Below are 15,934 nucleotides of genomic sequence, written 5' to 3'. Positions count from 1 at the left end.
TTTATTTTTACTGCTCTAATTACATTGGTAACCAGTTTATAATAGCAATAAGGCACCTCAGAGTTTGTGGTATTTGGCCAATATAATAATAATAATAATAATAATAATAATAAATAATAATATGCCATTTAGCAGACGCTTTTATCCAAAGCGACTTACAGTCATGCATGCATACATTTTTGTGTATGGGTGGTCCCGGGGATCGAACCCACTACCTTGGCGTTACAAGCGCCATGCTCTACCAGCTGAGCTACAGAGGACCACTGTATATTTGAGCAATAAGGGAGGAGAGGGTTTGGTATTTGGCCAATATACCAGGGCTAAGGGCTGTATCCAGGCACTCTGCGTTGCGTCGTGAATAAGAACAGCCCTTAGCCCTGGTATATTGGCCATATACCAAACCCTCTCCTCCCTTATTGCTAAAATATACAATATGCAGAATAGAATGTTATAGAATACATGTTTTACATTATATTTAACAGGCAACCACATGGTTCAGTTCAATGTTCAACCTGAAATGTGTAGAACTATGGCAGAGGAGATTGCACAATTAGGTCCTGTATGGCGTAGTTGGTGTTGTGAGTTCGATTCCTGGTACCATCATGAATGTATGACTGTAATAAAAGCATTGGATGAAAGCGTTTGCTAAATGCCATATTATTAATATTATTGTATTATACATTTACATTTTAGTCATTTAGCAGACGCTCTTATCCAGAGCGACTTACAGTTAGTGAATACATTTAAAAATATATATATATATACTGGCCCCCCGTGGGAATCAAACCCACAACCCTGGCGTTGCAAACGCCATGCTCTATCAACTGAGCTACATCCCTGCCGGCCATTCCCTCCCCTACCCTGGACGACGCTGGGCCAATTGTGCGCCGCCCATGAGGATTATAACAACACCAAAGCTGCAAAGAAGGACCCGCACCTGCAACGTCCTCTGTCTATCTCTCCGAGTGTCGCTCAGTTTACCATTATGTCAGCTGTAAAAGTGAGTGCGTGCAGAGGCGCACGCATGCTCTAAAACACGAACTTCAACTCCCAGATAGCCTTACAACTAACTACAATACTGAGAGTGCGCATCAGCTGCCCATAGACCAGAAAGGGTGGAAAAACTACAAATACAAGATCGCTGAGCGCTTACAAGAACTACAAACTCCCATCGAGTTGCGCAGTATGAATTTCTAGCCCTTTAATTAAATGTACGTGCAAAATGGCTGCGCAGGTCGACTTGCTCCGTATTAAAGTAGAACATAAGGTAAGGGACGGTCTTGATAAATTAGCCAAAGAAAATAAGAAGAAAAAGAGGGAACTGTCACCGTCCGCGGATAAACGCCAGCGTTCATCCGAGGAGGCAAAGAAAGTAAAGCTCCATCATCATCGCCACCACCATGACCCACAACATGTTCAACAGCAGCAGAATGGCCAACCACAACCACGCAACTCCAGCGCCGAAAAACCTACAGTACAACGACTTCACCAGCACCATCACCACCATCAGCACAACAACACCAATGGTGCAAAGAAGGACTCGCACCTGCAACCTCCTCTGCCTGCGCGGAAGGTGGTACCCGCAGCAGCCAAGTTGGAGAGGAAGAAAGCACTTCCCCTGGTTCTGCCGCCTGGAGTGTTCAATTTCACGCCCCTCAAAGTGGCGGAGCCCAAGGCCAAGATACAGGAGAACAAGGAAAAGCACAGGGAGAAAGAGCTCAAACTCAAACCTAAGAAGGAAAACACAGAGGATAACGTAAAACATGAAGTAGTCATATGTAAGAAAAAGAAAGGTAGGTTATTCTTCATATTCTTTTCCATTATATTAGTATGTTACCACTCTTAATTCTGGAATCTTATGCAAAATTACAATTAAGTCAGACAAACAGTTATGACAAAGCTATGTTTGTTTACATATGCAAAAGTAGCCAAGTGACGCACATGTAAGGTGCGTGACAAGGTAATTATTATTATTTTACAATTGCCTGCCAACCCAGAGGCTGCTTTGGCCAAACGCTACGCCCACAGACATTAAGCCTACTTTCATTGCAGAGAATAAACTATGTAGCAAACAGTGCAGCAGAACAATTTAGTGTGAGTCTTCAGGCTTGTTTTACAGTACTCCTAGTTGTCAACCCTCTTACCATCATGGCCACCTGGCACCTAATCATCCCCAGCTTCCAATCGGCCTGGTTGCTGTAACTGAGAATGTGTTCTCAGTCAACTTACCTGGTAAAATAAAAACGTGAACCAATTGCAATTTGGGTATTGACAAACGATGTGCATGGTAATGAGCTATTGTCTTCCTGTCTCCAGAGCCCCATCATGATGAGAACAGCAAGGCCCAGTCACTGGAGGAGTACCTGTTGAGGAAAAAGAAAAAGAAGCGGCGGCACCGTGAGGATGAGCGTCGTAAGAGGATCCGTACGTACAACAAGGAGGTCCAGACCGTGTACGGAGGTCTGACTGACCACAGTCCTTCAGCCCGCCTTGGCCCTGTGAAGGAGGGGAAACACTGCCAGCCTGGTACAGGCCACAACAACCACCTCACTCCTAAAGAGCTACACAGCCACAACCCCCCCCACCCCCCCTTCCTTTCCCCCCAAGACCACTTCATCCGCAGCTCGTCTCTGCAGACAGGTACCGTCTACGGACGCTTCATCCACGAGGAGCGCCAGGCCAATGGTGGGGCATCGGTTCTGCACGCTTACGCTGATGAGCTGGCCTCTCTACGGCCGTGGGAGATGGAGCGCTTCGCCCAGGAGTTCCTAGAGCTGGCATTTGCTGAGAGACCCAGAGGGGCAGCCTGCTATGCCCTGGCTGTGGTGCACAGGGCTGCTGCCTACCTACCTGACTTCCTGGACTACTTTGCCTTCAACTTCCCCTCCACGCCGGTCAAGATGGAGATCCTGGGGAAGAAGGATATCGAGACCACTACTATCGCTAACTTCCACTCTCAGGTCGTGTAATACAACTTTACGGAATTTAAGTATTTGTTTCTTGGGCTTCAGGAATGTGACTGAAAAAGAAAAAATTAACTGATTGAAAGTATGAGGGGATATCAGTGAACAAATTCCGCCCGTGGTCAAGGCTACGACGGCCCAGCGCAATGAGTGGAGCTTACTCAGGTGTTCAAAAGCGCATATCAGACCAAGAGCCTAATGCTTCTTAGGTAGTTCTTTATGAGTTGTGGTTTAGAAAACGATCTCTCCGCAGAAGCGACAGTTACAGGGATGGTAAAAACAGCTTGATTGCCATAGCAACATCAGGGAAACTTACAGAACTGGGCAGAAAGGAGTTGTGCTTCAAATACAGCAGTTCTGGAAAAATATTAACTGAGGACAGGTCGTCTGGATACTGGACATCCAATAAATTGGCAGATGCAAACAGATTATTATCTTTAGCAGACAACAATTCTTGAGGGCTTGAACAAATAAACCTGTTTTGCGATTTCGTTCAAATCAAATTTTATTGGTCGTATACACATATTTAGCAGATGTTATTGCGGGTGTAGCGAAATGCTTGTGTTCCTAGCTCCATCAGTGTAGTAATATCTAACAATTCACACAAATCTAAAAGTACAAGAATGGAATTAAGAAATATATAACATTAGGACGAGCAATGTCGGAGTCCGGAGTATAAATACAGTGTGTATCAGTGGAGGCTCCTCAGAGGAGGAAGGGGAGGACAATCCTCAGTGAATTTCATAAAAATAAAAATTGTAAAACATTTAAAGTTAGCCTTTTTAGATAAAACTATACTAAATATAATCACGTCACCAAATAATTGATTAAAACACACTATTTTGCAAAGGTCTACAGTAGCCTCAACAGCACTGTGTAGGGTAGCACCATGGTGTAGCCGGAGGACAGCTAGCTTCCGTCCTCCTCTGGGTACATTGACTTCAATACAAAACCTAGGAGGCTCATGGTTCTCACCCCCTTCTATAGACCTACACAGTAATTATGACAATTTCCAGAGGATGTCCTCCAACCTATCAGAGCTCTTGCAACATGAACTGACATGTTGTCCACCCAATCAAAGGATCATATAATTAATCTAGTGCTGAAAGCATAAGCTACAGCTAGCTAGCACTGCAGTGCATACAATGTGGTGAGTAGTTGACTCAAATAGAGAGAAAGACAGTAGTTGAACAGTTTTAAAACAAATTCATTTCTTCCAAAATGAAGGAGAAGCAAGAGAAATCGAGAGAGAGAGAGAGAGAGAGAGAGAGATTTCCTAATTTTTTTTCAGTTTCACTTATTTAGCTAGCAAATGCAGCTAGCTAGTTTAGCCTACTGAAACACCCTGCTCAAACAGAGGGATGCTATGTTAGTTGCTGGCTATGACTTTCCAATACAACACTGGAACTCTTCCAAGTCAAGGTAAGCTTTTGGTTTTACTAATTTATTGCCACCGGGGCCTGCCGGTGTAACTGCTTACTGACTGTACACTGTAACGTTAGGGAAAGGCAAAGGGGGATACCTAATCAGTTGAACAACTGAATGCATTCAACTGAAATGTGTCTTCCGCATTTAACTCAACCCCTCTGAATCAGAGAGGTGCGGGGGGCAGCCTTAATCGACATCCACGTCATCGGTGCCCGGGAAACAGTTACTGCGTGATTGTAACGAATTTACTAATGCAGTGGTCCTCTGTAGCTCAGCTGGTAGAGCACGGCGCTTGTAACGCCAAGGTAGTGGGTTCGATCCCCGGGACCACCCATACACCCCAAAAAAAAATTATGCACGCATGACTGTAAGTCGCTTTGGATAAAAGCGTCCACTAAATGGCATTTTATATTATATTAGCTATGCTGACTATGACGTGACTTTAACTAATATGGTGACAACGATGTAGGCTGTGTGTAGCGGTTTGGCTTGGAGCGTTTTTCCGCCTGGTCACATACAGCTGATGTGTTCTGCATTGAAGTCCACAAGCGAAGGGAAGAGGTGAGAGGAGGAGAGTGCATAGATGCGAGAAGGAATACAACGTGGTTGCTAAAGTGAACTGTGTTTATGCGTGATCAGGGGTGTATTCATTCCGCCAATTCTGTTGAAAAAACGTTTCTTAAACGGAAGCAAACGGAACAAAATGGTGATGAACATACCTGAATTTGTCCAATAGGAACTCTCGTTTGTAACTATTGGACTAATGATTTCACCCTATATCAGCTAGATGCAGGCAAGAATGTGTCTCTCAACCTGTGTGCACCTACGTTGTAAACTGTCATTCATAGGCTAGGTTGTAGCAACCTCATGATGGGTATAGGGAAAATTTGAGTATCATGTAGTAGCCTAAACCTATCGCTGTTTGAACTGGGTGAATGGAATATGAATGACAGTCATCCAATATGCTGTCATAGAAATAAGGCCATGCTCATGAAAAACAATCATCCTCCCTCATCTTAAACGGCACTGACTGCCACTGGTGTACAGTGAGGGAAAAAAGTATTTGATCCCCTGCTGATTTTGTATGTTTGCCCACTGACAAAGACATGATCAGTCTATTATTTTAATGGTAGGTTTATTTGAACAGTGAGAGACAGAATAACAACAAAAAAATCCAGAAAAACGCATGTCAAAAATGTTATAAATTGATTTTTCATTTTAATGAGGGAAATAAGTATTTGACCCCTCTGCAAAACATGACTTAGTACTTGGTGGCAAAACCCTTGTTGGCAATCACAGAGGTCAGACGTTTCTTGTAGTTGGCCACCAGGTTTGCACACATTTCAGGAGGGATTTTGTTCCACTCCTCTTTGCAGATCATCTCCAAGTCATTAAGGTTTCGAGGCTGATGTTTGGCAACTCGAACTTTCAGCTTTTCCACAGATTTTCTATGGGATTAAGGTCTGGAGACTGGCTAGGCCACTCCAGGACCTTAATGTGCTTCTTCTTGAGCCACTCCTTTGTTGCCTTGGCCGTGTGTTTTGGGTCATTGTCATGCTGGAATAAACATCCACGACCCATTTTCAATGCCCTGGCTGAGGGTAAGAGGTTCTCACACAAGATTTGACGGTACATGGCCCCGTCCATCGTCCCTTGATGCGGTGAAGTTGTCCTGTCCCCTTAGCAGAAAAACACCCCCAAAGCATAATGTTTCCACCTCTATGTTTGACGGTGGGGATGGTGTTCTTGGGGTCATAGGCAGCATTCCTCCTCCTCCAAACACGGCGAGTTGATGCCAAAGAGCTCGATTTTGGTCTCATCTGACCACAACACTTTCACCCAGTTCTCCCCTGAATCATTCAGATGTTCATTGGCAAACTTCAGACGGGCCTGTATATGTGCTTTCTTGAGCAGGGGGACCTTGCGGGCGCTGCAGGATTTCAGTCCTTCACGGCGTAGTGTGTTACCAATTGTTTTATTGGTGACTATGGTCCCAGCTGCCTTGAGATCATTGACAAGATCCTCCCGCGTAGTTCTGGGCTGATTCCTCACTATTCTCATGATCATTGCAACTCCACGAGGTGAGATCTTGCATGGAGCCCCAGGGAGAGGGAGATTGACAGTTCTTTTGCAAATAATCGCACCAAATGTTGTCACCTTCTCACCAAGCTGCTTGGCGATGGTCTTGTAGCCCATTCCAGCCTTGTGTAGGTCTACAATCTTGTCCCTGACATCCTTGGAGAGCTCTTTGGTCTTGGCCATTGTTGAGAGTTTGGAATCTGATTGATTGCTTCTGTGGACAGGTGTCTTTTATAAAGGTAACAAGCTGAGATTAGGAGCACTCCCTTTAAGTGTGTGCTCCTAATCTCAGTTTGTTACCTGTATAAAAGACACCTGGGAGCCAGAAATCTTTAGATTGAGAGGGGGTCAAATACTTATTTCCCTCATTAAAATGCTAATCAATTCATAACATTTTTGACATGCTTGGAGTTTGTCAGAATTTGTGGGTTTTTGTTTGTCCACCCGCCTCTTGAGGATCTATTAAGGCAAGTCGTCCAGGTCCTGAGGCAGCAAAGCATCCCTAAACCATCACACCACCACCACCATGCTTGACCTTTGGTATGATGTTCTTACTGTGGAATGCAGAGTTTATTTTTTATTTTTTTACACTTCCTATCCAAGCTGGGAGAGCGTGCGGGGATGGCTCATGTCTTGCAGGTTCAGGTAGCCTATACAGGACAGTTGTATATTCTGGGGTCCAGAGAAACTGCGTTACGCCAGTGGATACTTAGGTGCCGATACTATTTGTATTGCGATTCTCACAATTCTATATGTATAGCGATTCGCTACTGCAGTTTTATTGCGATTTAATGTTCCAAACATATTGCTCACCATACAGTGCATTCAGAAAGTATTCAGACTTCACTTTCTCCACATTTTGTTACGTTGCAGCCTTATTCTAAAATGGATTTAAATGTTTTTTTCCCCTCATCCACCAACACACAATACCCCATAATACCAAAGCAAAAACAGGTTTTTATAATTTTTTTCTTATACCAAAAAAAGAAGGAAATATTACATTTACATAAGTATTCAGACCCTTTACTCAGTACTTTGTTGAAGCAGCTTTGGCATCGATTACAGCCTCGAGTCTTCTTGGGTATGACGCTACAAGCTTGGCACACCTTTATTTGGGGAGTTTCTCCCATTCTTCTCTGCAGATCCTCTCAAGCTCTGTCAGGTTGAATGGGGAGTGTCGCTGCACAGCTATTTTCAGGTCTCTGTGTGCTTGGCTGTGTGCTTAGGGTCGTTGCCCTGTTGGAAGGTGAACCTTTGCCCCAGTCTGAGGTCCTGAGCGGTCTGGAGCAGGTTTTCATCAAGGATCTCTGTACTTTGCTCCGTTCATCTTTCCCTCAATCCTGACTAGTCTCCCAGTCCCTTCCACTGAAAAACATCCCCACAGCATGATGCTGCCACCACCATGCTTCACAGTAGAGATGGTATTGGCCAGGTGATGAGCGGTGCCTGGTTTCCTCCAGACGTGAAGCTTGGCATTCAGGCCAAAGAGTTCAATCTTGGTTTCTTCAGACCAGAGAATCTTGTTTCTCATGGTTTGAGTCCTTTAGATGCCTTTTGGCAAAGTCCAAGCAGGCTGTTGTACCTTTTTACTGAGGAGTGGCTTCCGTCTGGCCACTCTACCATAAAGGCCTGATTGGTGGAGTGCTGCAGAGATGGTTTTCCTTCTGGAAGGTTCTCCATCTCCACAGAGGAATTCTGGAGCTCTGTCAGAGTGACCATCAGGTTCTTGGTCACCTCCCTGACCAAGGCCCTTCTCCCCCGATTGCTCAGTTTGGCCGGGTGGCCAGCTCTAGGAAGAGTCTTGGTGGTTCCAAACTTCTTCCATTTAAGAATGATGGAGGCCACTGTGTTCTTGGGGACCTTCAATGCTGCAGAAATGTTTTGGTACCCTTCCCCAGATTTGTGCCTCAACACAATCCTGTCTCGGAGCTCTACGGACAATTCCTTTGACCTCATGGCTTGGTGTTTGCTCTTACATGCACTGTCAACTGTGGGACCTTATATAGATAGGTGTGTGCCTTTCAAATCATGTCCAATCAATTGAATTTACCACAGGTGGACTCCATTCAAGTTGTAGAAACATCTCAAGGATGATCAATGGAAACAGGATGCACCTGAGCTCAATTTAAAGTCTCAGAGCAAAGGGTCTGAATACTTATGTAAATAAGATATTTCCGTTTTTTTATTTTTAATAAATTTGCAAAAATGTCTAAACCTGTTTTCGTCTTGTCGTTATGGGATATTGTGTTTAGATTGATGAGCAAAATAATAATCAGAATAAGGCTGTAACGTAACAAAATGTGGAAAAAATGAAGGTCTGAATACTTTCCCAATGCACTGTATGTCTGCTTCAGAGGGACAATAAAGGTGCTGAAAACAAATTGTCTCCGTATTTAAAAAGAAGATGGAGAACAAGCTAGGAAGGAAAAATGCCAAAAAATAATATCCCGATTATGTAACTGTATCAATGTTTTCCCCGTCACTTAAGTATTCTGGCGGTGGTCACCAATCCTGGTCCTGGAGAGTTACAGGCTGTGCAGGCTTTTTGTTCCGTCCCATCGTCAAGACCTCAACCGGCCTGATAAAGTGATTGACTGTGAATTAGGTGTTATAGCTTTGTTTGGGTTATAGCTGTGTACCCACCAGCTCTTATCTTAGACAAAGTTATGAATGAGCTCAACAGCCAGTTAGTCATCCAATAGTTGTTTCATTCCAAAGTACACCAATGTTAATTCTATAGCTGGACTCCTGCCAAGTTTTCCCTGTTGCTATGCTCCCTAGAGGCCTAATGGAGTGGCTCTTGACTTGTTCCATGACGTTTTATTGTTCTGTTTAACCAGACCAATGGAGACTCATAGGGCTGATAGCACCACACACACACACACACACACACACACGGTTAATACAGTGCTCTGTGCAGTTTACACAGACAATTAGCCTAGGCCTCATTTAATGCAGCGTTTCCACTAGAATATCCAAGGGCTACTAACGCGTTCAGAGGAGGAACATGAATGCAGGGCACTGCTTGATTATATTGCACTAACTAACTAGGGTTAGCTAAATGTTGGAAAGCCTTGGACGGCTCCATGCTCACCAAACCATCCACCTGGGTCACTTTTAGTCCAATATCCTAATGATATATTAAAGCCTAAAGCCAATGCACATTGGCATTGCATTAATTTCAGATTGAGCCAAATCAACATTACCTCTCCACCTGTGTGCTGACTGTAGGTGGGTCGTCCCAGGCCGGCCCCATGAGACAGATCAATCTGATCTGACCTCTGACTTCTCTCCCTGTCCTGTAGGTGGGGTGGACCTAGTGTTCGGGGACGTACCGGGCCGGTCCTATGAGACAGATCAGTCTGGTCTGACCTCTGACCTCTCTCCCTGTCCTGTAGGTGGGGCGGACCTACTGCTCGGGGACGTACCGGGCCGGTCCTATGAGACAGATCAGTCTGGTGGGAGCCATGGCAGAGGAGGTGGGGGACTACTTCCCAGAGTTCCTGGACATGCTGGAGGAGTCCCCCTTTCTGAAGGTCAGAGGACGAGGGAATGGATGTTAGGGATGTTTGTGCTTGGAATTTATCAAATGATTAATACAAATCTGCTGGCTTTCTATTCATTCTTACTAGCCTCCTGGCCATCGTTTTAGAACTGAAGTGTAGATCTATGGTTTATGTGTAGGCCTACAGCTATGGCTAACAGACTGAAGTGAGACAAAGGTAGTAATTGCTTAAAATTTCTGTCTCAATGTAGGCCTAAGATTTTTGAATGAATCATTGTATACCAAGAGTATGATTGTCACTGAAACTATGTCTGTCTGTCCAGATGACCCTGCCTTGGGGAAGTCTCTCCAACCTGAAGCTGGACTGTCGTTCCCAGAGTGATGATGGGCCCATCATGTGGGTCCGGCCGGGTGAGCAGATGGTGCCAACCGCTGACATGCCCAAGTCACCCTTCAAACGACGCAGGTAGCCTAAACATCCAAGGACTTTTATCATAGTAACACAGTAATAATATAGTAATAACATATATGACGTAACACATAATAAGCCTCCTTATAGGTGGATCATTTATTCGTTTGTGCCAGTGTAGCTCTACTCCCTCTCCTTGTTCGTTCTCAATCCTCCTCTCTGTCCTCACTGTGTCTCCTTCCATCCCTTTCCCCACTCCTCCTCTCTGTCCTCACTGTGTCTCCCTCCATTCCTTTCCCCACTCCTCCTCTCTGTCCTCACTGTGTCTCCCTCCATCCCTTTCCCCACTCCTCCTCTCTGTCCTCACTGTGTCTCCCTCCATTCCTTTCCCCACTCCTCCTCTCTGTCCTCACTGTGCCTCCTTCCATTCCTTTCCCCACTCCTCCTCTCTGTCCTCACTGTGTCTCCTTCCATCCCTTTCCCCACTCCTCCTCTCTGTCCTCACTGTCTCCCTCCATCCCTTTCCCCACTCCTCCTCTCTGTCCTCACTGTCTCCCTCCATCCCTTTCCCCACTCCTCCTCTCTGTCCTCACTGTGTCTCCTTCCATCCCTTTCCCCACTCCTCCTCTCTGTCCTCACTGTGTCTCCCTCCATCCCTTTCCCCACTCCTCCTCTCTGTCCTCACTGTGTCTCCCTCCATCCCTTTCCCCACTCCTCCTCTCTGTCCTCACTGTCTCCCTCCATCCCTTTCCCCACTCCTCCTATCTGTCCTCACTGTCTCCCTCCATCCCTTTCCCCACTCCTCCTCTCTGTCCTCACTGTCTCCCTCCATCCCTTTCCCCACTCCTCCTCTCTGTCCTCACTGTCTCCCTCCATCCCTTTCCCCACTCCTCCTCTCTGTCCTCACTGTGTCTCCCTCCATTCCTTTCCCCACTCCTCCTCTCTGTCCTCACTGTCTCCCTCCATCCCTTTCCCCACTCCTCCTCTCTGTCCTCACTGTCTCCCTCCATCCCTTTCCCCACTCCTCCTCTCTGTCCTCACTGTCTCCCTCCATCCCTTTCCCCACTCCTCCTATCTGTCCTCACTGTCTCCCTCCATCCCTTTCCCCACTCCTCATATCTGTCCTCACTGTGTCTTCTTCCATCCGTTTTCCCCACTCCTCCTCACTTCCCCTTCTCTGCTGGTGGTTGACTGTAGTATGTGCTCTCCTGTTCCTCCCTGTAGGTCCATGAATGAAATTAAGAACCTTCACTACCTGCCCAGGACCAGTGAGCCCAGAGAGGTGCTGTTTGAGGACCGAACCAGGGCTCATGCTGACCACGTGGGCCAGAGCTTCGACTGGCAGAGTACCGCAGCAGTGGGCGTGCTGAAGGCTGTGCAGTTTGGGGAATGGTGAGGTTTTACTGAAAGTAGGGCCGTTTGGGGAATGGTGAGTGTTTGGTATTCATTCGGCTCTGCTTGGCTCTCAGTTGCGATGCAGTATGAATATGCTGGTGAAAGAATTCCAGTTTGGGATGCTTCATCCAGTGTTTCTGTTGTCATACGGGCTCCCGAGTGGCGCAGCGGTCTAAGGCACTGCATCTCAGTGCTTGAGGCGTCACTACAGACCCCCTGGTTCGATTCCAGGCTGTATCACAACTGGCCGTGATTGGGAGTCCCATAGGGCAGCACACAATTGGCCCAGCGTCGTCCAAGTTTGGCCGGTGTAGGCCGTCATTGTAAATAAGAATTTGTTCTTAACTGACTTGCCTAGTTAAATAAAGGTTAAATAAAAAAAATAACGGATACCTGTGATATGTTAAACCACTTTCACTACTTTGACTCTTCACCCTTGATTCCACATTGTATCAACATTTATGTAGGTGTGATCCATATGTCCAGTGAACAAACTGTTTTTGATCTACAGGAGTGAGCGTCCGAGGATAACCAAAGATGTGGTGTGTTTCCACGCAGAGGACTTTAACAATGTGGTCCAGAGGCTACAGCTGGATCTGTACGAGCCCCCTGTGTCTCAGGTAGGAGGAACTGAGCTCTTATTGAACCTTGAACCTGTTAGGGTGATGCATGAATCTCCGCTGTATGGGATCATAGCAGGTCAAATGTCTGATAGGCTTAGTCATCAAAAGGATCAGACATGCATGAGGTTGAAAGCCTTGGAGTGGATGACATAATATGCCATTTAGTGAGTCAGTTTAGAGCTTTAATTTACAGAACCAGAGGCTTTATTCTGGTCCCAGAGAATGACCAATTCTGCATGATCTTCTCTGGAGTTTTCTGGAGTTCAGTTCAGTGTTGGTCGAGATACCAGGCAGGTGTGACAGGACAGGCTTACTGCTGCTGTGTGGGAACAGATCCGGTAAGCCTACCCATAATTCTCGTCTCTCTCTGCAGTGTGTCCAGTGGGTAGACGATGCCAAGCTGAACCAGCTGAGGCGGGAGGGCATCCGCTACGTGCGGGTGCAGCTTTGTGACGACGACATCTACTTCATCCCCCGTAACGTCATTCACCAGTTCAAAACTGTCTCGGCAGTCTGCAGCCTGGCCTGGCACATCCGCCTCAGACAGTACCATGAGGAGAAGGACTGGGGGGAACACGCCCAACACAAGCCCAACGACCAGAGCACAACATCGGGTCAATTCTTCTTATCCTCCCCCTCCCCGGCCCAGCCGGATGCCAAAGTGCCCCACTGTGCCGGTCTGCAGGCACAGACAGACACGACCCAGGGAGGGGTGGCCAAGACTGAGGAATCAGTGTTTCAGAGGCCTGCTACTCCACCTAGAGAGCCCCGGCCAGCCCGTCCTCAGCCTGCTAAGTCTGCCCACCTGCCCCCTCCCTACCTGGGCATGAGCCCCCTGCCACATGTCTCCTCTGGTCCTGGTTCTAACCCCTCCAGCCTAGAGCCCAGGCTTCCACAGCCCCTGGTCTGGCCTCCCCCTGGTCGAGACTACAACTCCCCGCGACCCCACCATGATGTACAGCGTCACTGCCCCACTGACTTCCTCAAATGACCTTCCCTCCCCTTTACTCCTTTAGCTGCTTTTGCTACCCTCTAAGGGAGAGCAGTTTATTTCAAGGAATATGACTAACTTTTTGAATTTCTTCTCTTTAAATTATTCAGATTATAATGTATTATTTTTATGTGTAAATGCAGTATCAGAGACAATCCTATACGTTTTTTTTCTCAGCCAAAGTGTGAAAAGTAAATTTAGAAACATTTGTCAGAAAAAAAGTGTCCGTGTTTATATTTGTTAGTATCTGAAACTGAGGTCCCTCTGGGGAGTTTCCTAACTTGCTTCGTGAGTTACCAAGGCAACTCGCTTTGCCAATCGAGAGAGACTACCAAGGTGTATATCATGTACATTGCCTAATTGGTTTTTAGAGAAAAGTGCCTGCCACCCGAAGAACAGCAATCAGTCTCAAATACATTTTTTAAATGTATTCTTAGGCTAGCGTTCTTGAGACTTTCTGTAATGGTGAATGTACAATAGAGTTTTAAAGAACTGTGGAAATTCACATATAAGATATTTTCCCGAGTTGTTCGTTATTTTTGTCTGTGCTTCACAAATGCAGAGTTGGCCTGAGTTTTTGTATTGGATTGTGGATTCATTCATATATTTTTTTAAATGTGTAATTAAACAATGAATGGCATGTTCTGGTGTTTGACACTCAGATGTTGATACAGTACAATACTTTATGTCCAAAACATTGTCCAACTTTCAGCCATTTCTATCGATGTTATGCCATGTTTTAATGTTTTTCTACTGTCCCATTTATTTTCTACTGTCCCACTTTTACACATTTTACATTTAAGTCATTTAGCAGACACTCTTATCCAGAGCAACTTAGTTAGTGAGTGCATACATTTTTTTTTCATACTGGCCCCCCGTGGGAAACGAACCCACAACCCTGGCGTTGCAAGCGCCATGGTCTACCAACTGAGCTACACGGGGCTTACACTGCTTCTGATGTTTTATTTATTTGTTCTGCATTAAGTAAAACCAGGTAGCCTAGCGATAAAGCGGTTAGGACAGTAACCGAAAGGTTGCTGGGTCGAATCCCCTAGCTGACTAGGTGAAAAAGCTGTCTGTGCCCTTGAGCAAGACATTTAAACCTAATTGCTCCTGCAAGTCGCTCTGGTTAAGAGCGTCTGCTAACTGACTAAAACGTAAAATTTAAAACAAATGGTCATTTGTTCTGAATTAAGTCTATTACTTTAGACTGTCCATTTATAATGGTAAATAAAGGGTTAAACCTGTGTGAGGTGTTACACAAGTTGCACCTGTCTGAGGTGAGGGCAGTTTGGGTCTGTGATGGTGAGGCAAGAATGGTTATGGTCAGCAATCACTTTTGTGAGATGTTTTCCTGAAATAATGTCCACGCATTTTAAAATGTTATGTATTATCTATTGTTATGTTATCTAGAATTATGTGAATGCTGTCAGTGCACTTTGTCATACAATTTTTCGCTCAATGTTTTGATGAAAAGGTACTGTAATGGGTACACTTTGTGGTAGGTGAAATCTGAGTGCAATGTAGTGACCACTATTGTGTAGTGTTGTTTTATGTACGTTTTCTTGTTTTTGCACTTGTCTGTCTGGTGGTAACTATGCTGAAAAAGAAGTATATGTAAGGGAGAGCTGGGTGTTCCCTAGCCTCGGAAGCCCAGGTCGAGTGAAGGATACTGGCCTCTCGACTAGTTGTTCCTTAAAGGTCTGTCAGTACAACTGATGCATTCCCTAGGATGCAGATTAGGGTTTAGCTAGCATTTTAGTTCCTTGACAATTCTGCCCATTTGAAACTGTGATTTGTTTGTAGGCCTATAAGTCTATAATAACACAGACTATAAATTGCTTCCTTATGCTCCATGATTTCCAGATGTGGAACCTGTGGAATAGAAGGCTTCTATCAGGTTGGTTAAATAAGTAAAAAGAACAGTATGAAGATATAATTACCTTTGGAATGAACATTGGTCATTCAGAACCATGCCTTTCATGTATTTTAAGTCTTTCTCAAACATGCAGTTTTTCTGAAAAGTCGAATGGCTAGTTATTGCAATTTGTTAAACAGATGGTTGTCAAATAGGTACTGAAATAAATTGGCAGCTAGCTCCTGTTTCTTCTGACTTTTGTCAAATTCTAATGTGTAGTCTGCCTGATGACCAAGGCCTGCTACACGGGGGGCCAGTATGAAAAATGTATGCACTCACTAACTGTAAGTCGCTGTGGATAAGAGCGTCTGCTAAATTACTGAAATGTAAATGTAATGTGTAGTTTTAATACAAATAATTACTGTTGTTGATGTTTGTATTTTAATTAATGATATAAACAAAAAAATATTTAGAAAAAAACATTTTGGGGTAAAACAAGTTACATTTGATATAATTATGTTATTAAAAGTGTGATCAATCATGTGAATTGAGTAGAAAACAAAATGCAATTCAAACGTTTCTTGTATTTTTCAAAATAAATAATTGTATGTGTGCATTATGTATGAATTATCTGAGTGACATGACTTTTGTAAGCATTATAGAGAAGAAAACAGTGATCTTCA

The 15,934-nt window shown here is 44.9% G+C and overlaps 1 protein-coding gene across 1 annotated transcript; it reads left to right on the top strand.

Moving 5' to 3' along the window:
• The first annotated feature begins 1,220 nt into the window (after positions 1-1,220).
• On the top strand, positions 1,221-15,872 carry rsbn1 (round spermatid basic protein 1). Its single transcript, XM_084184889.1, has 7 exons — positions 1,221-1,793; positions 2,317-2,960; positions 9,869-10,006; positions 10,299-10,441; positions 11,609-11,776; positions 12,291-12,399; positions 12,776-15,872. The coding sequence occupies exons 1-7, from the start codon at positions 1,223-1,225 to the stop codon at positions 13,391-13,393; spliced, it is 2,391 nt and encodes a 796-aa protein (XP_084041015.1). The 5' UTR covers positions 1,221-1,222; the 3' UTR covers positions 13,394-15,872.
• The last annotated feature ends 62 nt before the right edge of the window (positions 15,873-15,934 follow it).

This window comes from Coregonus lavaretus, assembly GCF_964263955.1.
Source record: "Coregonus lavaretus genome assembly, chromosome: 20".
In the NCBI taxonomy this organism is placed as follows: Eukaryota; Metazoa; Chordata; class Actinopteri; order Salmoniformes; family Salmonidae; genus Coregonus; species Coregonus lavaretus.
This window is presented reverse-complemented; position numbering and strand designations above follow the sequence as displayed.

What these genes read in the sequence shown, in the direction of transcription:
- rsbn1 (XM_084184889.1), top strand. Translation starts at nt 1,223, where the DNA reads ATGGCTGCGCAGGTCGACTTGCTCCGTATTAAAGTAGAACATAAGGTA. An exon ending in TCACCCTTCAAACGACGCAG is followed by an intron (nt 10,442 to 11,608) that starts GTAGCCTAAACA and finishes TCCTCCCTGTAG; the next exon opens with GTCCATGAATGAAATTAAGA. An exon ending in ACGAGCCCCCTGTGTCTCAG is followed by an intron (nt 12,400 to 12,775) that starts GTAGGAGGAACT and finishes CTCTCTCTGCAG; the next exon opens with TGTGTCCAGTGGGTAGACGA.